The 27596-nt window shown below is 46.4% G+C and overlaps 1 protein-coding gene across 4 annotated transcripts in view; it reads left to right on the top strand.

Moving 5' to 3' along the window:
• The window catches only part of Dscam (DS cell adhesion molecule), a 611935-nt gene that overhangs the window by 508090 nt on the left and 76249 nt on the right, over window positions 1-27596 (top strand). For 3 of the 4 annotated variants that reach the window (XM_052741323.1, XM_052741322.1, XM_052741324.1), the window contains 4 exons: window positions 485-725; window positions 2090-2236; window positions 6701-6856; window positions 11411-11544. In XM_052741323.1, coding sequence (XP_052597283.1) covers window positions 485-725; window positions 2090-2236; window positions 6701-6856; window positions 11411-11544 — 678 coding nt within the window. Of the gene's footprint in view, window positions 1-484; window positions 726-2089; window positions 2237-6700; window positions 6857-11410; window positions 11545-27596 lie in introns of those variants that run through there. The other variant, XM_052741325.1, reaches the window with a different exon arrangement.

Raw genomic sequence — 27596 nt, 5'->3', positions numbered from 1 at the left:
GTCATGCATGCAGGTGACAGAGGAGTGGCCAGGGACGAAACACTTCTGCAGAAGTCACCCTGCCTGTGGCTTCACATTGCATGGTTTCCATTACACCACACCTACCCCCATCAACTGCGACCTGACGATATTAAATAGAAAATTACAGAAATAAGCAGTTTGTAAGTTTAAATGACCTTTATGACAACATACTGACCTAATTCTATTATATCTCTATTACTAGTTACAGTTGTTAATTTCCCGCAGTGCCTAACTTAGGAATCATGCTCATCACAGGCTCACAGGGATCAACACAAAGGAAAAGCCGCCATGCAGTTAGGCTAGGTGCAAGCCTGGGTTTCAGCCACGGGAGAGCTGTGCAGGAGTTTGCGACTGCTTCACTTGCCCTTATTATTATCTGGCTTCATTTTTTCCCAAGTTGTTCTGCATGTCATGGTTCTCCTGCCTCGGTTTTCCTAAGTATATTCTTCTCTTTCCTGCTTAGGCTCCCAAGAAACATTTACAAAACGGGATCATACGTGGGTACCAAATAGGCTACCGGGAGTATAGCACAGGAGGCAACTTCCAGTTCAACATTATCAGTATTGACACCACAGGGGACAGCGAGGTGTACACCCTGGACAACCTGAACAAGTTCACTCAGTACGGCCTGGTGGTGCAGGCCTGCAACCGAGCAGGCACAGGGCCTTCTTCTCAGGAGATAATCACCACCACCCTGGAGGACGGTAGGTCTGGACATCCACAGTCTGTGCCCCGCAGCCCGGCTCCCTGTTGCTTGGCCTAAGTGCCTAACCCACCATATCAATTCACTCCCGGCCTGAATGGGTCTGCACTCAAAAGCCCAAATGCATCCCTGAATCTTCCTCTGATTTTTGAACACAAGAGTGGGTTTTGTTTAGATAAAACCAAAGTTATCCCCATATAGACAGCAGAAATATGAATTTTTTCTGTATATTATTATAGTTTTATTACTACCTCTCTCTCGCTCGCTCTCTCTGATGGCTGCTTTCTACTTTCAAGCATTCTGCGGCCAGAGAAAAAGGTCCCAGGCTCCCTGAAGCAAATGCCATAGTGATCGTGCGCCCCCTAGTGACCAAAATGAATTCATGCGCACTTCCTCCAAGGCAGGGAAACAGCCCAACCTGCTTGATGACAGAGACCCCTCCTGTCCAAAAGGCCCTCAGCACATGGTGGCGTCAGCACACTGCCATTTAAAAGTCTCTCTGCACAATGAGCCACTTGATTGTAGACCAGAGAAGGCACGGAGAGAAGGCTTAGAGACCTAGAAACTGGAAGACCAGAATGTTCTATCTACACTCTCCACAGGAAGGGTTAGCTCTGCCTTTCCATTTGCGCTTTGATGACTTACTTAGTTTCAACTAATATTTAACACCCTCTCCTCGCTCCAACATTTAAAGTTGACATAGAGTCAATATCTAAAATAATGTATAAGCTAGTGGACACCATTAATCCCAGCACCTGAGAGACAGAAGCAGGCAGATCTCTGTGAGTTTGAGGCTAGCCTGGTCTACAGAGCGAGTTCCAGGCCAGCCAGAGTTGCATAGCAAGACCCTATCCATCCATGAGTCATAGCATATACCAGTAATTTCATTTTCCCTCTTGCCTCTGATAAAACCTTATGTTCCTGAAAGGGAGACTTGGCAGATGAGGTAGGGCAGCTGTGTGGTTGTTATTTCTTCTCTCCCACATTTCCCAGTAGCCTTCTAATCCAGTGCTGTGTGCACTAAATGTAAGTGAACGCAGTCATGTGCCAGGGCAGTGGGAATGCAAAGCAATGTGCTCGTCATTAGGACTTGAAGTGCACTCAATTCAAGTCTGGGGTGAGTTCCTGAAAGTGGAGTTCCTGCGTTGGAAAGGGGAACTGCAACATCCTTCATGATGGCTGTGTAGCCTCAAGACCCTCAGCTGAGTTGCGATATTCCTGCAGGGAATGGCACTGCTTTCCCTTTCTTTGTGAGACGGTCCTCTTTGTGTTGCATGTTAGAATGGTGAATTAGCTGCCTATCCAATATTGCTTTGCTAATAGAACCCCCTGCTCCTATCATAGGTTCTAATTATTTCATTTCAGTGCCCAGTTACCCTCCGGAAAATGTTCAAGCCATAGCAACATCACCAGAGAGCATATCAATCTCCTGGTCCACACTGTCTAAGGAGGCCTTGAATGGGATTCTCCAGGGGTTCAGGGTCATCTACTGGGCCAACCTCATGGATGGAGGTAAGCGGACTCAGCGGGGATGGTGAGCACGTTCCCATGGGATGCCTCACACAGACTGCAAATCCCCTTCCTAAGGTGAAACTGGGTTGTGGGGGGACCTCTTCACCAATGAACACCCCTCTCTCTGTTCAGCCACCTGACCCTTGAGCCTGTGTGCACACATGCCTTTTAAAAAGCAGCTCAAAGCAGACTAGAGAATGGCAGTTGGGGAAATTGGGCACTGTTCGTGTCTGCGTCCAAACTGCAGGATCTTCAACCATAAATCTCTATCTAGAATGTTATACATAGCATGTGCCCTTAAACGTTGCTCCTTGGTTCTCCAAATAGATTCCAGCAAAGAAACATTAAGTTCCTATAGTAGAAGTATGTGAGACCTCCAGGAAAACGCTAGAACACTTCAGGAAGCGTGTGATTGTCCCCATGAGGAGCCATTAAATCCAAAAACCCCAGGTTTAGACAGTGCACACGTCTTTCCAAGGTCTCCATTCCTGGCATGCTCGGATGCCTTGGCCCCTGTACCCACCATGCCTCCGTCTTCCTACCTCCCCTCTGCCATGGAGCACCCTTCAGCTCCTCTGCCTGGATATAGACTGCATTTCTTGCCTTCCTCTGAGTTGGGCAAAGAGCTCAATACCCGAGTCCGTAGTTCCTCAGCTCTGGACCACTGGGTCTGTGCTGCTACGCAGGTCCCATCCCCAAACAGTAGGGGACACACTGGGCCTCCTTGCAGCTGCAGATGGCTCCCCTGTTGTCACAGATTCGGGAGTGAGGACACCATGGCAGATGCTGCCCTTTGCGGAGTCACTGCTGGTGTGTGACCCGCTACTGTACCTGTTCTAAGGGATGTGTTTTCAGAACCGGCCGCCAGGCCTCGGTCCTTTTGGAGTGGATTCACTCTTCCCACACTTCCCTGCACTGGGAGACAATGGGGAGAGACTCACCTGCCAGCTCCACAGCAGACTGAATGTCTCTCAGGCTGAGCTTGCACACTGGGAGAGAGTGAGGCTTGCTCAGGGGCTCTGGACTAGTGAACAGAGGCAGACACTAACGCATGTGGACCGAGCCAGCAGATTCTACACACTAGAGGGATCAGAAACAAACGAGTTAACAACCGAAGTCTTCACACAAATAAAAGCTTTAAAAAAAACATAGTGTAGAGTAACAAGATGTTTGTAGTCATCTATTTTGATAATGTAGCATGAGAGACAGTTCTGTACACTGTCCGGTGTCTTTACATGTACCAAGCTTTACAGTTGGAATGGTCACACATCTTTAAATGCATTTCCTAAGGATGGTTCTTTCTACTCACAGAATCAGGGCCAAATCATGAGATTAGTGTCCATTACAGATATTCTACTCATGGCCTCCAAAAGCTAAGGAAGAAAACTTCAGAGATTAAAGCACTGCCTGAGGGCCACCTCCAAGAAATGCATTTTGGGTCAGCAGGGCACTCCATGTGATCACTGTGGCTCTAACCACACTGTCCTGGATCCCATAGAACCTGAGCATGGAGTGGCATGGGGAAAGCCTGCCCTGACCAGACCTAGAGAACATTTCACACATGTGCATCATATATGAACACACCACATACAGCATATATATAACACATATACCATAACACAACATACATATACATACCCCACCCCATACACACCACATGTACCATAGACCATATATATGTGTGTGTATACATATATATAATAAATGTACATATACATTATGCACACACCACACAAACTATACACAACACACATAATCCCAACATATCATATATATACTATATACACATACAGACCACACATACCACATATCACACACACATACACTACACACAGCAGACACACCACAATACACACATAACACACCATATACCACACACACACCATAAATATCATACACACACCATATATGCCATACCCACTACACATACCACACACTCCATTACTAAGCCCCCCCACAAAAACACACATCACACACGCCACACCCACATTACATGCTACACGTACCATACACACCTACACACAGTGTAAACACTGCAGTTACTGCACCGTGCACACATCACAACCCAGCACAGGTGACATACCCTTTTCACAGGCATTACATGTGCACTGCACACATGCTTTCCACATGTATCACATGTCCGTCTCAAAGCCCTTGACATCTGACCCTCTGGCTGGGATGCTGATGGACAACGTGTTGCCGTGACCCAGGCAGCCAAAGCACGCTACCTCTGGATAGCACATGCTTCTAGTCCCGTCTGCTGTGTTTACTAAGTGTCCAGGACCTGGCGTCTGAGACTGTGTGTGGTGGACGTGAAGCCATTCAGCCTGAGTCCACAGCCTGAGCTCAGGGATCCTAACCTTGTCTTGACAAGGTCTTGCTTTCCTGTCCTCAGCTCCCTGCCTGTCAATGACGGGTGTGGAGTCATGAACTGCTGAGCTGACTCGGTTTGTCCATCTTGGTCCTATGGGCAGTGCTGGTGCCTGAGGAAGCTGGCCATGTGTGTCCCCACCTCTGTTGAGACAGGAGATCGGGGACACAGCTCTCAATACTTTCAGAACTTATCAAAGGTGTGCCTCGCTGTTCCCAGCTACCCGGCAGGTGTCTGCTGGGCCCCTGCCTCTCACCTCAGTCCTCCCTTAGTAAGATGGCAGTCCCGTGGTGCCAACTGCCCTGCTCACAGCCACCTGGCCCTGGGCAAGCAGATCCGGGGCCTCCTCCTGATTCGCCCCTGACTCTGGAAGTGACTGGCATCCATTTGAAACTCAGGGCCGTGCAGCTGTGTAGACACTTGCCACATCATTCCACTTGCTTTCAGTTGCCATGTGCCTTCTGCCTAAGGTGGAGGCATGGTGTGCCATCTCTGAATAGCACTCTTGGATCCCACTCAGGAAAGTAAGGCAAATTTAGCAGATGCCAAGGTTCTCACACATCACCTGTCACTTCAGCGGTGACACAGAGAAGAGTTCACTCTAGGTAAAATGAGGAGTGTACTGAGCAACTCAGATCAGCTCCAATGCAAGTCTCGTTTAAATATTTGTTCAGTCATGTTGAGGCAGCACAAACAGTCAGGAATGCTGAACAAATGCATCTTGAAATCCTGATACGCAGACCCTTGAGAAAGTCTTGCATCATCTGGCCAATCTCACCTATCGCCCCTCATAGTCAGTGCTTGTTTACCAAGATGCAGGTTTAGCTGTGGAAGCCAACTGAGTTCTGGGGATCTTACAGATACCTAGGTGACTATAGTCAGTGGTGTAGGACAGAGCTGGAATTTGCCCATGGTGTACATCTTAGCTCAGATATTTGAGATTAACTTGGGTACCTAAAATCTGCATATACTACAGTAGAATTTAAAAAATATAAATGGTGAGCCTGGGAGGTGGCTCAGTTGTTAAGGCACTCACCATACAAGTGTGAGGACCAGAATTTGGATCCCTGTAACCAGTGTCACACCAGATGGTATAGTGACCCACCTGTAATTTCACTCTTTGAAGGCAGAAACAGGGATCTCCAAGGCAATCTGGTGAGCAAGGCCAGGGATATCAGTGAGTTCTGGGTTTGATTGAGCAACCCTGACTCAATTAATAAGATAGAGGCATGAACAAGGATGATTCCAAACATTAAAATACACATGTATATGTGCACCCCATACATGTGTATACCTATACATATGCAAAATATGTGTCTTGGTTTGCCTTTTATTGTTGAGATAAAACACATCGATGGAAAGCAACTTGGGAAGGAAAGGATTTATTCCAGCTTACAGTTTATAGTCCACCACGAAGGGAAGTCAGGTCAGAACCTCAAGGCAGGAACACTGCTTACTGGCTTGTCCTTCAAGGCTTGTTCAGCCTGCTTTCTTAGACACCCAGGACCATCTGCCTGGGATGGCACCACCCACATTGACCATTAATCAAGTCATGTCTTTAGGCTGATCTGATGAAGGCATTTTTCTCAACTGAGGTTCCCTCCTCACAGATGACACTATCTGTGTCAAGCTGGCAAAAGATTAGTCAACACACACACACACACACACACACACACACACACACACACACACACACATACACGAAAATGAAATATTTATGTATATGGAATCTTCACCTTGCAGAAGTTTCACGGTGAACAGCCATTAGGTATAAAGAGATAGTTTTGCTAGTGAGAGGTGCACAGTGCTCTTTGCTGGTGTGAGATGCTCCAGGAGTGGCATCATGATGCTGGGATTTGATTTATCGAGAGTGAATTACTGTTTTCCAAATCAGTTTTCTGTTTGTTTGTTGTTTGTTTTTCAGACATTTTGATGTAGGTAATTATTTTTCTTGCAAATGGTACATGGTGATGGTGTCCTATGATACGTCTGCACAGCTCCTTCCTGAACTTTGTGTGACAGGTAGAAGAGGGTCAGCCAGGAAGTATGATGGCCTTGGTAATGAGGTCCTGTCTTTTGGTTTTGTTCTCCAGAGCTGGGCGAGATTAAGAACATCACCACCACTCAGCCTTCCTTGGAGTTGGATGGACTGGAGAAATACACCAACTACAGTATCCAGGTGCTGGCCTTCACCCGTGCAGGGGATGGCGTCCGAAGCGAGCAGATCTTCACCCGCACCAAAGAGGATGGTGAGACATAGTGTGGGCACTGAGTGGGAAGTTCAGATCCTAAACGCCCTGGGCAGAAGCCACTGCTGAAGGCAGGTCAGAAGGCTTGCCTCGGGCCTTGCCCATCCGTCTACTCTTGACCTTGTTCATTCCAGTCTCCACTGCCCACTACACAGCCCAGCGTGAGTCAGGCCCTCCACCTCCAGCTGGCTACTTTGCTTGATGTAGCCATTGATGGATCCTACCTCCTATAAATATTTTCCTGCTCTTCCCTCTCCTTCTCCCCCTCCCACGTCTCCTTTTTCTGCTCCGTGTCTCCCCCTTTTCCACCTCTCTCCCTTCCTATCTCCCCCTCTTTCTTCTCTTCCTCTTTCTGTCTCTTTGTTTCCATCTTTGTTTGTTTGTTTGTTTGTTTAACCAGAACCACCTTTTTATCCCAGGGCTCACATGCCTGCTGAGTGTTTTGTGCTCTGTTCAGATAACTTCAGTTACTACCGGGGTCAGCTCTTTTGCTTAAAAACTATGGACTGGCCTGAGTCTTGTGCCACGTGAACTGGATCATTTCAGAAAGGCTTGAATTCAAAGCTCCGTGGCAATTTTTTGTTAAATGAATTCTTCAAAGGATTCATACTGACTAAGTAGGTTTTAACTCCCGTCCGGCTCCAGACCAGCACTTGCTGCTCCACACAAGCCGGTCTTCCCCATTTCCCTGTCAGAGCTGTTTGGGGAGCGGTTTAGGCTGTCGTGCCCCGCAGGGCAGCAGTGAGAAAGGCAGTTGTTCAGTGAAGGAAGAAGCAACCAGTACCAACCGGATGCCCAAGGAGACTTCCAGAAGCATCCCAGCACTGGTTCACGACAGACATGGGCTGACCCAGGACACGGCAGCACCCAAGTGCTGTGTAGACACGATCTGAACTTACACATCGTCCAGGAAGTGGGGGCAGGTTAGGGAGCAGAGCCCTCCTGGCTGTAGCCCATCATGTCACCAGCTGGTCCTGGAAGGTTTGATGTCTCTGTCCCCTCAGCTGCATGGATCCCAAGCATGCTGTTCTTCCAGCCCACATGTGTCCTAGAAGCAAAGCTTGGAGCTCAGGTTTAGATGCAAGGATGGGACCTCCTCCTTCTCCTTCCCACCCCCTGTCCGTCATCCCCGTGATCACCAGACATCCAGAGGGTACCTTCTGCTGCCTCCACCCTGCTCTCCCCTCAGGGAGCCAGGCCCTGCTCTCTCTCCCACAGTCCATCCACCTACCCCCTCATAGTATTCTACCAACTCTCCAGGCCTCCTTATATTGAGGTATCTTCACACATGTCACTTCCTTTAGTTTTTCTAAAACACACAGGCCATTCTTCCCAAGAATGTGCAGCTGTTGGTGAGCTCTACTCAATGACATCGGATCCTTTCAGGAAATCTAAAGTCAAAATGCAGTGCCCATAGGAAGTCACTCGTGTCTTGAGCTATCCACAAAGCTAAGTCCTGAGTGAGAAGAGATGTCGTTCAATTGTGAAGTGTGGCAGAGAGCTGTGTAGGTGCTGGTGGTGTGCCCTGATGTTCACAAGACTTACACAGCTTACTTTCTCAGAACAACAGGGAACCAAGTTGCTACATCCCTCAGACCTGATGCGTGTATGAAAATGGAAGTGCAGTAACCATGCCTCAGACTGGCACACAGAAGGCTGCTGCCCCCTTACTACAGACTTCATGCTTTGCTCTCCCCTACCTCAGAGCATGGCAAAATCATCCTTTCTATCACTAATGGTGATACAAATATCTCTGGAATTATTAAGAAGGAAATTGAGCTGCAGCATAAATTTGACATTTTCATTTTTCAGAAGAATGTATGGAAATCCAACAAAAAGGGAAGGCCTCCACAGCTCCCATTAACTGGAAATTTGGGGTTAATATTTAATTAATCATCCAGTTTTAGAAACTGTAGTTTTATGTCTTAGCGTTTGACCCTGAGGCCTAAGGTCTAACCTGCCTATCCACTGATCTCTGCTTTTATATCTAGTTCAGGCAGTGATGGAGATATGATTGACTGGAGATGACTCCATCAGACCCCATGGAAGATGTGGAGAATTCCCCTCATCCTGGTGCTGTAGGACAAAGGGAACTCAGAATTGAATGTCAGTGTTTATTTGGATAGGTTGGCATTTTTGAAGTGAAATGGAGCAGAGACTGTATAGAAAGAGGAAGACACAAAAGATTTCATAATTTAGAAATGACAGGTGTCCTAGTTAGCTTTCCATTGCTGTGACCAAAGCATCATGACCAAAAGCAACTAGAGGAGTAAAGGGTTTACTTCCGTTTCCACATCACACTCCATCACTGAGGAGAGTCAGGGCAGGAGCTGAAGGCAGGAACCTGGAGGCGGGAGCTGATGCAGAGGCCATGGGGGAGTGCTGCTGACTGGCTAGTTCCTCCTGGCTTGCTCAGCTAGGCCCACCTTCCCAGGGGTGGCACTGTTCACAGTGCGCTGGACTGTCCTGAATCCATCATGGATCAAAAAAAAAAATGCTCTACACACAATCTGCTGGAGGAATTTTCCCAGTTGATGGTCCCTCTTCCCATGTGACCCTTGTTTGTGACAAACTGACAGAACACAAGCCGTCACAGCAGGGTACTGCCAACCACCACTAGACACTCAGTATCCAATATAAGCAGGTGTTTGTACAGTGAGAACAACTCTCTTGTCCAGTTCCTCAGTCCCTCAAGATTCTTGGGCCTGTGGTCATATCCAAAGGTCCAAGTATACACGTCTAAGATCCATAAAGTGCTGTGTCCATGGTCATCATCTTGGGCATGAGAATCATTGAATTTTCAAATCTAGAGCTCAGGACCCTTAGCTCAATAAAACATACACATTTATCATTTGCTGAAAGAGCGTAAGAGGTGACTTGCTACACAGCTTTAATCTTTTGAGCACAATGAATTCTGAATTCTGAAACGTTTGTGGAATCTTAATATTATTTTATTTGCCCAAACTATAACCTAAACATAGTCATGCAAGGAAAGAACACAAAGAAAAATGATCTATTAATTTTCAGTAGCTATTTTCACTCTGAGGCGTGCGCTGAACTCCACCTCCATCCCTTTATGAAAAAGTACACATAGTATATGTATACATAGAGCCAGCTCCGTTTAAATTTAAATATTTACTAAGCATGTCATTAATGCATGTGAGTCTCTGAGGCCAGCAGTAGGTGGAATGTGTGATCTCCGCGTCCACCCCAACTGGCATCAGAGAAGCTTTCTCTGGTGAGATGTATAAAGGTAAAGCTGAGTAAGGGTAAAAGAAATAAACATCAAAATCTGGAGAATCCTTGACCACCCACATCCCGAGCTTGTGTAGCCTGAAGAGCATCGAAAGTGTATTTGTTGCCTTTCTGTTGCTGTGAGAAAACCTACCGACAAAAGCAACTTCAAAGAAAAAAAAAGGGGGTTATTTGGGTGTATAGCTTCAGAAAAGCGGGGCCCAACATGGTGAGGGAGGCATGGGAACAGTCAGAGAATCCACAGTGCGGAGCCACAAGCTGGCTGATCACACTGCTTCCTCACACAGGAAGCCAAGAGCCAGAACAGGAAGTGGGTGAGAGTGCAAACTCTCAACGTGCCCCGCCCCCTTCGGGGATGTACTTCCTCCAGGAAGCCCGCCCTCCTAAACTTCCCATAACTTCCTAAGCAGAGCTACCAATGGAGAACCAAGTGTTCAAATAAGGAGCCGTTAGACGACATTTCTCATTCAGACCACAACTGAGAATATGCCTATGTGTAACTGTATCTTAGTGAACCTAAAGTTGGTGTGTGTGTGTTCATACAATCACCAGCCCTGCAGCCCTGCAATAGGTTCTGGAGGTTTTGTGAGTACATCAGCCCTTCCTAGAATTCTACTGCCTCCGAATGTGGGGATGTGCCCTGTCCAGCAGGTGTAAGCCAACAACACAACAGCCTGTGTGTCCTCTGTGTATTGTCATACTTCTCACCTTCATCTCCACCCCTCACCCCTGCCCTCACCCTCACCCTCACCCTTACCCTCAGCCCCACCTCTCACCCCCACCCTCATTTCCCAACCCTAACTCCTGCCCTCACTCTCATCCCCACGCCTCATCCCTGCCTTCACCCCTCCCCCTTCCTCACTCCCCCACCCCTCACAGCATGGCAGTTCACTTGAGGACAGGAAGATTCTGACTTCACAGAATGCTGACATCCACTGCCTCTGACCCCCAACCCCTCTCTTAAAGGATCCCAGCCCTTCTGCCAGGTCTTATATTCTTTCCACCCTGTCTTTCCCAATTTCCCTCGTACCTTAGAGGAAATGATGTAGATGTCCCAACTGTTACTGAGCTTTCAACAGGGCCTTGCCTTGGTAAAGAGCCTATTTCCAAATACCGTGACATCTGGAGTCATCAGGGTTAGGACTCGATGTATGAGTATGGTTTGGTTGTTGGGACACACTGGGACCCTTGACACTGGACCTCAAAGAGCTGAGCAGGGAGAGGGGCTGGGCCACCAGACAGTCCCTGGGCAGCCCTGGGAGGCTCCATGTCACCTGTGACTAACCCCGGATTTTCTAGTTCCAGGTCCTCCTGCTGGTGTCAAGGCGGCGGCAGCCTCAGCCTCCATGGTATTTGTGTCCTGGCTGCCCCCGCTCAAGCTGAATGGCATCATTCGGAAGTACACGGTGTTCTGCTCCCACCCCTACCCCACAGTAAGTTGGTGAACAGCCAAGTGCTTTTCCAGGACCTCACTGAGGATGCTCTTTCCTCGTCTCCCTCCCACTCATCCTCCTGGTGGTTTTTCTTGTTGTGTTGTCTCCACATACAAAGCAAGGTCCTCATTTACACCTCACTCCAGAGTGGTCCTGCCTCATTACATGGGATGCAGTTGCCTGCAGCCATTGTTTATCTGGCAGCTTCCCAGGCACTGCCAGCAACTTATCAAAATCTGAGTGCAGAGGCCATAATTGGGCCTTAATTGATAGTCAGTGGACAGCACCTATTGATTGCACTGTTGGGCTCCACATTAAATACACTCCCTCCTTCCTTCTCCCCGACACGCTCCTGCCTACCCTCCCTCCCTGGCCTATCCCACACCAAGAAGGAGCTGCAGAACTACCCTTGCTGTGCAGGCATGTTGGTGGGGACCTGTGCCCTCGGCAACAGCAGTAACAGGCCTAGTGAAGGCTCTGCCAGGTGGAACACACACCATTTCAAACTGTACTACTTACGATCGCTACTGTTAGAACTGCTGAATAATAATTATCAATTTGAACTTTCTGTGGCCAGAAAAGAAGGAACTTTAGAGAAAAGAAAATATAAAAATAGCACATGCAGATTTACAATGTTTTCATGGAGATTTTAAGACAGTTTCAAAATGTAGGAATCATGTCTAACCCGTTTTTGTAACCCTTGTTCCTGGCGTAGAACTTAAAAGCATGTAGCCAGGCTGTGGAGACAGTTCAGCTTTGTTTTCCAGGCAAGTTTGAGGGCCTGAATGTGGGTCCCCAGCACCCACAAAAAAATCCAGGTGTAGCAATTCAAGTAATCCCAGCTCTGGAGAGGCAGAGATGGGCACATCTTTGGAACTTACTGGCCAGTCAGTCTAGCTGAGTCTGTTTATTATAGTGTCCTCGTCAGGTTTCTTTTGCCATGATAAGCACTTGGGGAAGAAAATATTTATTTAGCCTATACTTCCATGTCACTGTCCCCCACAGAGGGGAGACAGAGCAGAAACTGAATGTAGGAACTACTTTCTGTCCCTATGAATGTGACAGCCCTGGGGACCCCCCTATCAGCGGAATCCTGTGCACTTTGACCCGTTGTGACTGGCTTGTTTCACGGGAGGAGGTGTTAGAACTGCCTTCCTCCATGAGACTAAAGGATATCACCAAGTTTATTTACGAGTCCTTTCATTAAAGTGATGCATTTCCTGAGTCCAGACTCTCTTGGGGTCAGGGAGCCTCAGGCCTGGTGTGCAGACAGCATGAGTGGGTAGGAGCAGGGGCCTTGTGCATGGCCAGGGCGGGGCGGCACAGCCCCTGCTGAGACTGTCACAGGTGTATTCTGCGTGTGCTACCCCTCTCGTCTCTGACATAAAGCACAGGTTTAAATCCCGGACTGGCAGAGCTGGGTTCCAAACTGTCTGTGAGCTTTTTATCTGTCAAGTAAGCTATTGTCAGCCACGGAGCCCTTCTCTCAAAAGTCGGAGTAAGGCCGGCCTTCTACCAGGAAGGAACACCTGCCTGCTGTAGTGTTTCTCTGTAAGGCCTGGGCATGAATAAGGACCCCTCCCCACAGCTCCTGATTTTAGCATTGGTCCTAACATGTCTCAAAATCTGCAAAAGAAGAGGCAAATTATCTCTGATGGGCAGAACATTTGCTCTCCACTCAAACTGCGTCCTTGTTTCCATTCATTCACTCACCACTCACTCATCCATTTGCTGAAACTGTCAGCTTCGCTATTTTGACTCCAAGAAGCTGAAGGACACTGGCAGAGCTCAGAGAACACCCCGGCTGACTCTCACTGCCTCAGACTGCTCCTCACCTCTGAATGTGAATGCAGCCTGTCTAGTGATAGGTGCTCACGGGTTAGATGTGCCAGAGGGTGCTACGGATACACACAGGGGCCGGAGAGATGGCTCGGTCAGTACAGCTCTTGTAAAGCACAGGGACACTAATTCAGTCTCTGGAAGCCTGTAAAACGCTGGGCATGGTGGAACGTGCCTATAATCCCTATGCTGCAGAGCTGGAGACAGGCAGGTCCCCGGGTCTCACTGGCTGGCCAGCTGGCCTAACCCAGCAAGTCCCCAGTCCCAGTGAAAGAGTCTGTCATGAGAAATCTAAGTGGACACTGGACAGCACCTGAGGATTTACACTGAAGGTAGACCTTTGGCCTACACACACACACACACACACACACACACACACACACACACACACACACTACAGTAAAAAGAAAGAGTCATGTGCACTAGCAGTCACAGAATGGACAAAAAGGAGTCTCACTGTCCCTTCATACATGAAGCATGGACTTTGACACATCAGAACCTTCTCCAAAGTGACAGGAGGCAGAACCTAGCTGCTGCCTTGGAACCACTCTGAAGTTATTTCTGCACTGACTTTTGGTGATGTGAAGAAATACAAAAAGCCAGGCTGGAAAGGCAGCTCAGAAGTTAAGAGCATATGTTGCTTTTGCAGAAGATCCAGGTTCAGTTCCCAGCACCCCCATAGTAGCTCACAATCACCTTTAATCCCAGTTCCAGGGGATCTGACTCACTCTTTTTACCTCCTTGAGCTCCTGTATGCACATGGTACACATACACACCCCACATACACACATATAAAATTTTAAAATATTAACAGGCTGGTGTTGTGTATGCCTGCAATTCCAGCACCAGGGAGCCTGAGGTGGAAAAATCATAAGTTAAAGGCCAGCCTGGGATGTATAGAATGATATTATCTCAAAAACTGAAAAAAAGGAGAAAAACAAACTCACTACAGAGATAAAAACATGATAGCTGCGAGGCGCCAAGTTTTACAGGAAGGGCCAGGAGTCCTGTGTTGCCGGTAATAAAGTGGAGCGAACTGCAGGCTGCCTTGCTCCATCTAAGCCATGCCTCTGCCTTACTGCGACAGGGTAAGCCCTGCTTGTTTAAAACAAAGATAATTAATAATGTCTTTATGGGTCAAGATCAGAGGGTGAACCTTTGTAAACATCACCTGTCTGTCCATTTTCTGGCAGTGTTAACAAGAAACTAAATTACTGAAAATAAATCATTTTTCCCATCGTTTGTTTCTCCTCTTAACTCTTGCTTTTTAAACTTTTCATACAATATACTTTGATTGTATTCTTTGACCTCCCCTAACTCCTTCCACATTCCCAACACCCATACACCTACACACATACCCACACACCTACACACACACACACACTCACACACACACTCACACTCACACACACACTCACACTCACACAGGGAGGGGGAGCACTTTTTTTGTGTGTTGGCCAGCTACTCCTAGGCATGGGGCCTGCCCTGGAGTGTGACTGGAATACCCAGTGACACTGCATGGAAGAAAACTAACTCCCCCTTTCCCAGCAGCTATCCATTGCAAATAGCTTCCTTGTTAGGAGCAGGACTTTATGCCCATCTCCCCTGCTCTGTGCTGGGATTTTTGTCTGGCTTGGAACTGTGTGTGTCTTGTGTGTGCTGCTGCAACCTCTTTGAGTTCATATATGCATCAGCCTTGTGTCTAGAAGACACTGGTTCCTTGGAGCTCCCCCACCAGCCCACCCCCGGCCCTTACGGTCTTCTCTTCTTCTGTCCCACATAGATACCTGAGCCTTGAAGGGGGGAAATTGATAAAGACAGGCCATTTAGGGCTGAGGGCTCCAAAGTCTCTCACTCTGCACATTGTCAAGTTGTGAGTCTCTGTATTAATTATCATTTACTGCAAGAACCTGATGAAGCTGAACAAGCCAGTGATCTACGAGTATAACAATACTTAGGAGTTGTTTCATTGTTATGTGAATTTAGCACAGCAGTGGTAAGTTTTCCCCTGGAGTCATTAGGAGTTGCTTCATTGCTGTGTTACTTTAGCAGAATAATAGTAGGTTTTCCCCTAGGTTCTATGATGTATCTAGTCTTCGGTTCTTGGCCTTTATTAACAATGTCAGATGTGGGTTCCATTTCATAAAGCAGACCCTAAATCCATTTTTTAAAGCGGTTTGTTATTCCCATGACATTTGAGCCTATCCTGCAGGCAGGTGGCTGTTGTAGCTCACAGGGCTCATAACTGGGTGAGATTTATGATTACTTTTCTCTTCCAGTAGCATGGGTAGCAACTTCAGCACTGTGAACACTGGTCACAAAATGTGATAACTCATTTTCTTTCTGAGACATGAACAGTTCTGCTATGCATCATGATGACCAGCAGAGGGCAGCACAGGCTCTATCATTTTTCTTGTGCATCAATATGAAATGCCCCACCTCCCCCCCCCCTTTGAAATGATTTCATAGTTGAATGTAGAACATGGGAAGATAAATCAGGACATGGTGTGCCCTCTAATCTGATCTTCTCTTATGAGTCCCTTGGCGCAGCTCCTCAGTGATGCCCCCACCACAAAGTCCCAAGCAGAGCTCCCTTTCTCGATAAGACCTCCTTAAAAGAGGCAGTTTGCTCTCCAGTATATATAACCCCCATCTAACAATAGGCGTTATATCATGCTATTCTCCCAGTTCATGTCTGCAAAAGACAACGTTAATAGAGACCTTGTATGTGGCCAGACATGTCACACTAACTGTAAATTAACCGGGTTTGTTTTCTGGCAGTCTAAAAGCAGAGCAAATAAAATATTCTTCTCACCTCAAGAGCCTAGAAAACACACTGGCCTCACAAACAGAGGACAGAAGCACAGCTCCCAAGTTCATGTAATTAGAACCTCGGGATGCAGGCTATTAAAAAATTATAGTATAATAAGAATAAAAGTAATTTTAAAACTATTGCAAACAATAAAATCCCAAAGAAGTGAGATAACATTTTAAAGTCCCACATTAGTGGCTAGAGTGATGGTTCAGTGGTTAAGAGCACTTGCTTTTCTTACAGAGGACCCAGGTTCCAGTCTCAGCACCCACATATCACACCATAAACACCTGTAAATCAAGTTTCAGGAGATCTGACATCCTCTTCTTGCACCATGTATTCAGATGGTACAGACATGCACACAGGCAAAAAGCATGAAATAAAATAAAAATCTTTTTAAGTCTCAGACTAGAAAGGAGCTGAGCGGCATTTTCCTTAAATTCCTGTCTATAAAATCCACCTGTGAAATATATACATATATATATGAGCACTAAGCTATAGTAACTATCTACTTCATAATACTAAGTTCAGAAATGTGAAGTTAAGCAGCAGAAATTTCTCATTGATAAAGAGCAAACATATAAAAAGCATTAAAATTATATCACCCATGAGATGTGAGATCCATCAGCTATTTCCATCTCAATATGGTTTTTGTTTGTTTGTTTGTTTTGTTTGTTATTTTAAGACAAGGACCCATGTATCCCAGGCTGGCCTCAAACTTACTATGTAGCTGAGGATGACCCTGAACTTCTTCCCACATCTACCTCCCAATACAGGCATGTGCTGGGCTTCCTGCATTCTAGAAAACATTCCACTGAAGTACAGCCCAGATCCTTTGTGGTAACCTTTTTTTTTTTTTTTTTTTTTTTTTTTTTTTTTTTTTTTTTGGTTTTTCGAGACAGGGTTTCTCTGTGTAGCTTTGCGCCTTTCCTGGAACTCACTTGGTAGACCAGGCTGGCCTCGAACTCACAGAGATCCGCCTGGCTCTGCCTCCCGAGTGCTGGGATTAAAGGCGTGCGCCACCACCGCCCGGCCTTTGTGGTAACCTTTAAAAAAAAAGTTTCAGATATTGTATGGGCTCAGAGAGACTGAAGCCGCAATCATGGAGCCTGTGTGGGTCTGCACTGGGGCCTCTACATATGTGCCATGGTTGTTAGCTTGGCGCTTTTGTGGGACTCCTAACAGTGGGGGAATGGAGATGTCTCTGACTCCTTCCTTTGCTCTTAGGACCCTTTTCCTCCTACTGGTTGCCTCACCCAGCCTTGATAAGAGGGTTTGTACCTAGTCTTACTGTGTCTTGTTTTGCTGAGTTTGGTGGAGATCCCTGGGTGACCTGCTCATTTCTGAAGGGAAATGAAAGAAGGTGGATCTGGGGGAGAGGGGAGGTTGGGGGTGGGATGGGGGGAGTGGAGGGAGGGGAAACTGCAGTCAGGATCTATTAAAAACAAAAAATATATAAGTTAACCAGTCCCTCCAGGTGAAAGGTGTGCTATCGCGTGGCTGAGGGAGCCTGTGGCAGCCATCTTCTCCAACTCCAGTCCCTCCACTGAGAAGTGAGCAGGGTTCTAGGCAGTGACAAATGTGATTCCTATCAGGTCCCAGCCTTCCCAGGACAGCATTGCACAGAGCGACTGTGGCTGAGAACGTGGACAGGAAAACAGAGTGTCAGGCGGTATCTAAGTGGCCTCTGAGTTGACGGTGACGCCATGGCTATGGTCCCTGGCCTTGCAGTAGACCCCCACCACCTGTTCCCAGGGCTCTGCCAGCTTTACTGATTTAGTGCTCTGATGTGTAGAGGTGTTGATGTGTCCCAGCATTCTCCCTTCACCCCCCACCCCCGCTGTGTTCTTTCCTATCGCCCAGTGTCATTGACTCTGTTCTCACAGTTTAACTATCACCTGAAGCTAAGTTCACATTTTTTATTTCCAGCCCTGACAACCTTTTAAAAATAGTATTTTATTAATTCCTTGAGAATTATGTGTGATGTATTTTGATCATATTCACTCCCCCACCCCGATCCTTCCAGACCTACTTCTTGCTCCCTACCAACCCAACTTCTTGTCCTCTTTTAAAAAACCGATTGAGTCCAATTTGTACTGCAGAGACTCTTGGGTGTGGGCCCATCCCCTGGAGCAGCGTCCTCAGCATTAGGGACCCTTACATACACTTCCTCATGGTGTGGTGACCCCCAACCATAAAGTTTTTTTCATTGTTACTTCATAATTGTAATTTTGCTACTGTTATGAATCATAATGAAAATATTTTTTACAGATAGAGGTTTGCCAAACACCCGCAGGGTGAGAACTGCTGCCCTAGAGTGTGGTCTACCTACCAGGGGGCCACACCTTTAACAAAAACGGAGTCTCCCTCCCCCACCAGCTACAGTGTGTCCCACATGCCCCCACATACTAGGATTTTGTCTGACTTGGGTTGCAAGCTGTTCCAAATGCTATGAATTCCTATGGGCAACTATCGTACCATGTCCAGAAAACATGGTTTTGTTGCAATTGTCCAATTCCTCTGGCTTTTAAAGTCTTTCTGCTCTCCTCTTCCGTGATGATCCCTGAGCCTCGGGAGGAAGGAGTATGATATAGACAATCCATTTATGGCCGAGCATTCTGTTGTCTCACATCCTCCATATGCTGTGAGGCTGTGTGTATCTGTGTTAACCAACATCTACTGCAAGAAGACATTTCTCTGATGTAAGCTGAGACGATGCATTAATCTATGAGTATAACAGTAAGGCGTTAGGAATCTGTTTAATACTATGCTAATTTATCAGCGTAACAGTAGTAGGTACTCCACTTGGGTATGTGACATATCTGGGCACAGGATCTTGGCCACCTAACAGTGCCAGCATGGGTTCCATCTTGTGGAGCACTCGGTCCTATTTGTCTAATTTCCTAACACCTACGTCTTGAGAGAGAGAGCCTGCCTGTATGCCACATCCAGTATGCCCAGACTTGTCCTCGTCCTTCCCTTCCTATTCCTAGGGTTGCTAATGTTCCGACCACGTTCTTATCTTCTGACTAGAACCCAGACTTAGACATGATTCCTTGTCTATCACTCCTTATCACGTTGGCTGATTACCACGTCTTTGATTCATCTGTTCAACAAATACGGAAATGAATAGAACACCACTCTACACAAAGCACTGAGCCAGGCTGAGGTACGCTGTGTGCAGCCAGGCTGTGCACTAGTGGTCTATGTTAGCAAGTGGCTTTCCTTTATCTCCTGCTCATGCTTAATCTGAGTTGATATTAACTCGGCTCTACATCACCTTTACTCCAGCAAACACCCAGGCAGGATTTATAACAGAGGGAAAGAAATCCTAGAAAAGTTGATAGGGGGATTTAATGCTTCCCCAGAAATCACTCATCACACATCACCATAGTCTTACCTACCCAGAAGGACCCGCAGGCATCGTCAGAGCGTGTGTCCCATGGGAAGGCAGAAGGTGCCAGGGCAGGGCTCCGTTCTGTGCAGTGGAGCAGAGGGCAACACACCACAGTGCAGGAGCACAGCTGAGGGCTGGACTCCTCAAACCAGGGCTGGAGCCAGCTTCTTAGGACATGAATGTAGCCCTGACTTCAAGGAAGACGCTGTTACCTGGTGAATCAGGAACAAGAGTGGGGATGGGGGGCCAGGGAGACAGCTCAGCTGGTAAAGCAATTGATCCCCCACACTCAAGTAAAAAACTGGGCAGTGATATGTGTTTATCATCCCAGAATTGGGGGGTTATGGGGAAGTAGAGACAGGAAGATCCCAGGGACTGGCCTGCTTAGTATGATGGGTGTGTCCCAGATCCTACTGATAAGCTGTTTCAAAAAAACACAATAGACAGCTACCAAGAATACCACCAGAAGTTGACCTCTGGCCTGCACAAGCACATGTACCACACACACACACACACACACACACACACACACACACACACACATACATGTATATACCCAAACTTCCCACATATACGTGTACAAAAAGGGATGCTAACTAGAGTCAATAAATCTTCTAAGCACCATGGCACCTGAAGAATGACCTCTCTGCTGTGTCTTTGTCAATGGTGGGTATGGCCCCTGACTTCAATGATGTACACTTTAAAAAACAGTGTTTGTACCAGTTACTTCTAAGGAGTGTCTTGTGCAGAAGCTACCCCACTGCTACCCTCATTTACTGGGTCTGAAAGTGAGACAGTACAGCTGGCCAGCATCATGTAGCTTCCTCCTGAAGGTCCATAGTCTATCCTAAGAAGTCAACCCCACCCTGCCTGGGTTCTCCCCTAGCAGTGGGTTTCAACCTCACTGTACTATGGCTTTGACCTTGTGCCTTAGTGTGTGTGGTGATTTGATTGAGAGTGGTCCTCATAGACTCATATATTTTAATGCTTGGTCCCAGTTGGTGGAACTATTTCAGAAGGATTAGGAGGTGTGGCCTTGTTAGAGAAAGTGTATCACTGGGGGTGGGCTTTGAGGTTTCAAAGCCCAAACCATTCTGTTAGCTCTCTCTCTCCCCCCTCCCCCTCTCCCTCTCCCTCTCCCTCTCTCCTCTCCCCTCTCCCCTCTCCCCTCTCCCTCTCCTCCCTCTCCTCCCTCTCTTCCCTCTCCTCCCTCTCCTCCCTCTCCTCCCTCTCCTCCCTCTCCCTCTCCCTCTCCCTCTCCCTCTCCCTCTCCCTCCTCCTTGCTGATAAGGAAGTAAGCCCTGAGCTACTTCGCCAGCAGCACATCTGCCTGCTTACTGCCATGCTCCCACACTGATGACCATAGACTCTAGCCCTCTGGAACTGTAAACCCCAGTTAACTCTTTCTTTTTTAAGTGGCCTTGGTCATGGTGCTTTGTCACAGCAGTAGAAACATAACTAAGACAGCGTTCCATGTAAGCATGGCCCAGCCTCTGCTGCTCGAGGATGAGAGGTAGTGTTAATCTCTGAGATGCCCAAGAGATATCTAGATGCATGTTTAAATTTTATAGGTTGTGACTTTGAGTCTCCCAAGGGAGGCTGAACAGAATATTGACTTTTCCTTACCAAGACAGGAAAGCATTCTGCAGATGCTGGCTGCTTTCTACACCAGAAGAATGAAGGTTACATGCCTGAACCTTTTCATGGCTGGCATGGAATCATTCCTCCTTTGTTCTCCCACAGTGACCTACCTGTGGGTCCCTTTGTTCTCGAATAGCAAAACTAGAAATTATGGCAGCATCCCAAGTCAGGCTAAGAATAGACCTTTGTGCTTCATCTGAAATTCACCAAGTCCATAAGACCTTCCTTGAGTTTTTCTTGGTTCAGACATTTTCTGGGTCCTCTCTACTCATGGGAACACACATAGCTCTAGCCTCTAGCATCCTGACACCAAACACAGAGAGCTATAGGAAACCTGGAAATATTTCACAGAAGCAAGGACTATCTAAGCACACCAGCCAGAAGAAATCAATTCTGGTTTATAAAAACTCTTGGGATCTGTATTCTGGAATCTTCCCTGCAAATTCCTCCATGCTTCATAGCTAGTTCTAATGGACATGATTCTTAATCTTCTGTACAATTTCCGTGCTATAGTGTGTGTCTGTTGTGTGCGTACATGCATGTGTGGGCATGCACATGTGTGTATGTATTTGTAGAAGCCAGAGGTCAATGTAGGATGTTTATTTCTCTCTACTTTTTCTTTCCTGTTGAGACAGAGTCTCCCATTGAGCCTGGAGCTCCCTGATGACTAGAGTGGGTGGCTGCTTAGCTCCAGGGATCTACCTTCCAAGGCCTCCCAGTGTTGGAATTATAGACATTACATGAACAAGCCTTATGTGGGTGCTGAAAATTGGTACTTGGGTTCTCACACTTGTGCATCAATCCTTTTACACACTGAGCCGTATCCCCAGCCATGTGTTTTCTCTCAAAAGCTTATCCTTCAGAAACAGTCTTCTTGCCAGGCATGATGGGAGCTCTTGGGAGGAAAAGACAGGTAGAAGCAGGCAGATCTCTGTGAGTTCAAGGTCAGCCTGGTCTTCCTGGCCAGTTCCATGCCAGCCAGGACCACATAGTGAGACCCTATCTCAAAATTGAACAAACACAACAAAAAGATCTTTCTCTCTCATGGGACCAGCCCATCACTGCATGATCCTTCTGTGGAATCTGTATTGTAGTTTGTTTTTTGTTTTTTTTTAAGGTTGTCATCAGTGGCCCTTGGTGCTACCAGATTTGTTAGAATGCCAGTGACTGGTCCCAGAAGGGTGGGGATTACTTTGTCTTTGAGAATCCCAAACCCAATCTTATGTTTTAGAGTCAAGGATATTTGAGCACACATGCCAATAGCCTTTGTGGAGAAGCAAGCCCAGGAAAACTCTTCTGAAGCCCATCAGTTAGCTTGCCCATCCTCTGAGATAAGCTTCCAACAGTAGTTCTCTGTCATGGCTTGCACTCAGCCTCGAAGGCGGTAGATGCTACTCTGAATGTTCACTTCCACTTCTGCCTGCAGCTCCCTTAGTGCCTGTGGGCTAGAATGCCCTTTCAAAATCAGTTTTAATTTTTAGACAGGTTTTGGATAAAGAGGCTTAGACTGTGTCTTGTCTGTTCCACCGTCACCACCAGGCACCAGCAAGGCCTGAGGCCCATTTGCAACAACAGGAGTCAAATGACTCCTAAACCCATGGCCCATGTCAGGGCTTTCTCACCGGTTGTCACCCTGTGGGTCAAGGCAACCATGTAATTAATAGCAGGCATGTCCAACATCGTCATAGCATTCCAAAGAGCTTCACGACCTAGACATCTATATTCTGCCCATTATCATAGTATGACTATCAGCACAATGTGGCTGAAGTGCCCTCCTGACCAGCCTTTGGAGTCTTTCAGTGATTCTGGTTTTGCAAACATCTGATCTCTTGGACTTGGCCTGATACAAGTGCATTGTGCTATTTAAGGAGTTAAGTAGGCTTCAGATATTTTCAATTAAGAGTAATGGGAATGGAAATCCATGTTAACCCTCTTCAGGGTTGTATATTATGCCTAGATTATTGTTATTACTAAGAATAATCGTCACTGAATTTCTTCTCTTCCGGGAGAAGCTGCGGTATGCTAAGTTTGTTCTTTTGTGCAGAAGTCACAGAAAGGGTGACAGCCATAAGTGAAACTAATAATACACTGTTGACAGATAGGTAATTAGGGTGGCAGGTGGCGTGACAATGGAGACGGGATATGAAAGGAGGGCATATGTTTGGGAAGAGCCTAGAAAAGGGAAGAGGCTGTCATGTTGGTTCCAATGGGACAACGACCTTGATTCTAGGCAGACTCTTCCATGGTCTTTCTGGATATTAAGTTTAATTCACTGCAAAGTATAATAGCAATTCTTTTTTATATTTGAAAATCCAAGAAGTCAAGTATGTTATATTTGAAAGGCTCTGTAGAAAGCAGCCAATGAGTATGTGTGTATGTATAGATCAGCATCTCCGGTGATCTCAGGAAGACACAGAGGGACACAGAAACGGGCCAGGCTAACACACTTCTCTTTAATGTTAATGCCCCCACTACTGCCAATGTGACCTCCTCAGCCTCTATGGTCTCTGCACCCTCTGCCTTCTGAAGCTCTTCGTGCTGATCATCATCTTCTGGAGAAGAAACCTGTGAAACGAGATGCTGATTCTATCAAAATGAATTATACATAGGAATTTTTTTAATGTCAATTTGATCCCGCTAACTTACGTTTTCTGGAGACACCGTTCTCTGCTCCTCCATCAAAGCAGCTGCGGGTTTGCGTATTTTGCTTCAGGGGAAGCTTTTGTTTTTCTTTTTGTAAGACACTACTGTGGACCCATAAAATCCGAACTTTCTAGACTTTAGAAACCGTGAGTTAGTTATTGGATGTTAGGCATTTTAGAGCACCCTGTTTCTTTGATAGAATTAGTTTTTCGTTAGAAAGTTAATTGAATTTTTTTAAGTGGAATAAGTTTTACATCTGAGAGACGGGGCGAATAATTCAATCAGAGCAGATTGCTACGCTGTAGTTATCCCGCACACAGCATTCCCTTTCAAATTCTGATCATTTCTGGGTCATCTTTAAACTCTCCTAATATAACAAGCATTTCCTTGATACATTCCAGTCACTAGTTGGTGGGTGCTGACCCCAGGGGAGGCTGAGGATTGGGAAGATTCCCTAGAGAAGGGAGCAAGGCAAAGTCTGCCCTTCAGTGATGTTGGCTCCAAGTCCCAGCAAGACCAGAGCCCACAGTGGAGTGGAGGGAGAGGCCATAGGGGAATATAAAGTAAGGCCACAAAAGGGCCCTGATGGAGGGTTGGAGGGAATTTTACTAACATCCAGTAAGCTAAGTAATGGAGGGGGTTGGGGAAGGAATTCAGCAACTGTTCATAAAATCTGTGATTACAGGAACTATCAAAAAAAAATGTCTGATGTCCTTAGTTGTGGCTAATTTTTTGTGGCTAGTTTTATGTTATCTGCCCATAAAAATGATCGTACACATGAAAGGGAGATGGTAGCAGCATCCGGAAGGCAGAAATAACTGTGAATAAAGACAGGCGACAGAGGCCATTCATAAAACTGACACAGACAAGTTATAAGACAACAAACTTCCAGGCAGTTCCATCCTCTTTCAAGGAACAGACAGCATAGTTCTACAGAATCCAGAACTCTGCCCAGCACACCCTAATGCAGAAGAACAGAGTGCTTGAAATGTCAGCCATCGTTTGGATGTCTCACGATTTATCCCAACAGCCACATTTTCCATGCTGGACACGATCTGGGGAGGCAAACATGTCAAAAGTCCTATAAAAGTTTTCTATAAATATACATTTAAAACAAGCACATGGAGCTGCCATCCCTCTACCCCCAGACATCTTGCTGAATATTAAGCCATATCCTCAGCTATAACAGGGAGAGTTTTAAAAGGAGAACTCTGAATGGCCTTCTTTCTGGATTCCAATAAGAACTTCTCAGAGCCCTGTCCTGCCTCATTCTTAATTAACCCTCTGTGTCCCAAGTCACGGTCTTAACTTAGAATCTATGATCTAGAATAGACTCAGTAAATGACCATGAGCCCAAACTGAGTGACCATATGCTGTCCACCGTAGCTGACACTCAGAAGTTCGGCATCGATTCCCTAGTAAGGCTGGTAAAATCAGTTTTCACCAGTGGAGTCTCTCGTATCTTAAGACAGAATTTCTAAAGTCCTGTCCTCCTCTCCCCCAGGCTGAGACTTGCCCCTTCCCAATTTCCCATCTCGTTGGTTTAGGTCACTGAATCTTATCTAATGAATAATTTAGGGATGAAGATGGCCCCCGTTATCTGACTATGGCCTCAATCATATAGCAAGTGACTGCTTTGACCTTCTAGGTCTCCGAGTTCTGAGACAAGTGTTTGCAGCAAACAGCTAAGGAAGAGGGGGTAGTGCCTCCTGCTCATCTGTAACCTGACGAACTCTAAGCATGCTTCATACTGAAAATAGGCGGTCTCAATCTGTTTCTTACATCACATCGCCCACTGGGACTTCTAGACTCTTGTCTACAAGGAATTGAATAGGGATGCGTGGACAGTAAAAGGAGATGTGATTTTCTCTAAATAAATAAATGCAATGAAAAAATGCATTTCCAAGGAAGGGGAAGGGTCCAGAGCTGGCAGAAAGTTTGGAAGATAATTGGCCTCATGTCTTACCTTTTACAGGCTACTTTTATAATGTGCTTTCTCACACATTTGTGCGGCCCTGGGTTTCCCACACACACTCTGTTACCTATCTGCCTTGGTGAAAGCTCCCAGTCTTCCTCACTGCCAACTGTCTTCTTCATATGCTAACCCCACAACCTTCTGTGGCCCAGAAAGTTTATATAGCTGTTCCCTGAAGTCCTATAATTCTTGACATTGCTCCTCACCCATGGCCCTCCATACTCCAGTTCAGAGGTGTCCACATGTACCCTCATGCCCTGTGAATCCTCAGACAGAATATCAGCCTCCCTTGGGAGAACACTATGAGCTATCTCTGTCACACTACATCATCTAGAGTGCACTCTGTCTTCTTCCATCTCCTCTGTTGCCCAGGACGTAAGTACCCACTCCACATCATCTGAGAAGTGATTTAGGGACAAGTGCAGATTAATTCTGAACTCTGATAAAATGAAGATGTTGAAGCTTTGTTAACAAGAAAGGGCAGCGTTTCCCTGAGATGGCTAACAAGATGACAGATGCAGAGCTACCAGCAGCCCAACCCCCAAAGTCTCCCCTGTAGCATCTTGCTGGGCACATCAGGACTTCTTTTCCACTGAGGACCAAGGGATTCTGCAGAGGTCATGTTACTGGACCCAGCACTCTGGGAAGATTGAACTGGACTCCAGCCATGGTACCCTAATCACAGCAGTAGCCTGTTCAAAATCAAGTCATTCTTCTATTTCTGTCCTAACTCTAAAGAAGAGACTGAATAGATAAAAATCTAAGGGAAGAAAAATGTTTAGATGCGTAAATATCTTTTAAATAATATTTTATTCTTTAAAATATTCATGATCTATACAGTATATCTTGATCATATCCTCCCTATTCCTCCCTTCCTATCCCCCCAACACATCTCACTCCCAACTTCATGTCCTCTTTTTTGTTGTTGTTATTTTAACCCACTGAGTCCAATCAGTGCTGCCCATACGTACATGAGTGTGGGGTCATCCATGGGGCATGGGAACCCACTAATGGCCACGCTTCCTCCCCCAGCAGCCATCATGTACCTATAGCTTCTCAGCTAGAGATGAGGGCTCATGAACTCCTCCCCATCTATGCTGGAATTTTTGACTGGCTTGATCTTGTACTGGTCTTGTGCAAGTAACCACAGCTGTTCAGAGTTCATGTGTGTAACTGGATCCTTAAATGTTTATTAAGTTTTTTTTATGTGTATGAGTGTTTTATCTATGTATATATCTGTGTACCATGTGCATGCCTGGTGCCTATGGAGTCAAGAAGAGGGCATCTGATCCCCTAGGACCAGAGTTACAGATGGTTATGAGCTGCCATGTGAGTGCTAGGAATTTAATCCTGGTCCTCTAGAAGAGCTGCCAGTGCTCTTAACCACTGAGTCATTGGGTGCCATATGTAATCAGAAATTTCTGTCCCATCAGCAACTCCCAGATACCCAGCAGTGACTTCCCAAATTACCACTCAGAGGCTTACATTAATTATAAATGCTTGGCCAGTGGCTTAAGCTTATTACTAGCTAGCTCTTACATTTAAATTAACCCATATTTCTTATCTATGCTTTGCCCCATGGTTTGTGGCTTGTTACCTCATATTTTTTTACATGTCTTGCTTCCTTGGTAGCTGCCTGGTGGCTGCCCAGTGGCTGCCCTGACTCCACCCTTCTTCATCTCTGTCTTCAGTTTGATTGTACAACCTAACGTTATTCTGCCTTGCCATTGGCCAAACAGCTTTAT

The sequence above is a fragment of the Peromyscus californicus genome, unplaced genomic scaffold, assembly GCF_007827085.1.
Source record: "Peromyscus californicus insignis strain IS unplaced genomic scaffold, ASM782708v3 Scaffold_16__1_contigs__length_79575227, whole genome shotgun sequence".
Taxonomy (NCBI): domain Eukaryota; kingdom Metazoa; phylum Chordata; class Mammalia; order Rodentia; family Cricetidae; genus Peromyscus; species Peromyscus californicus.
The sequence above is the reverse complement of the archived record's forward strand: the minus strand, read 5'-3'. Positions and strand labels throughout refer to the sequence as shown.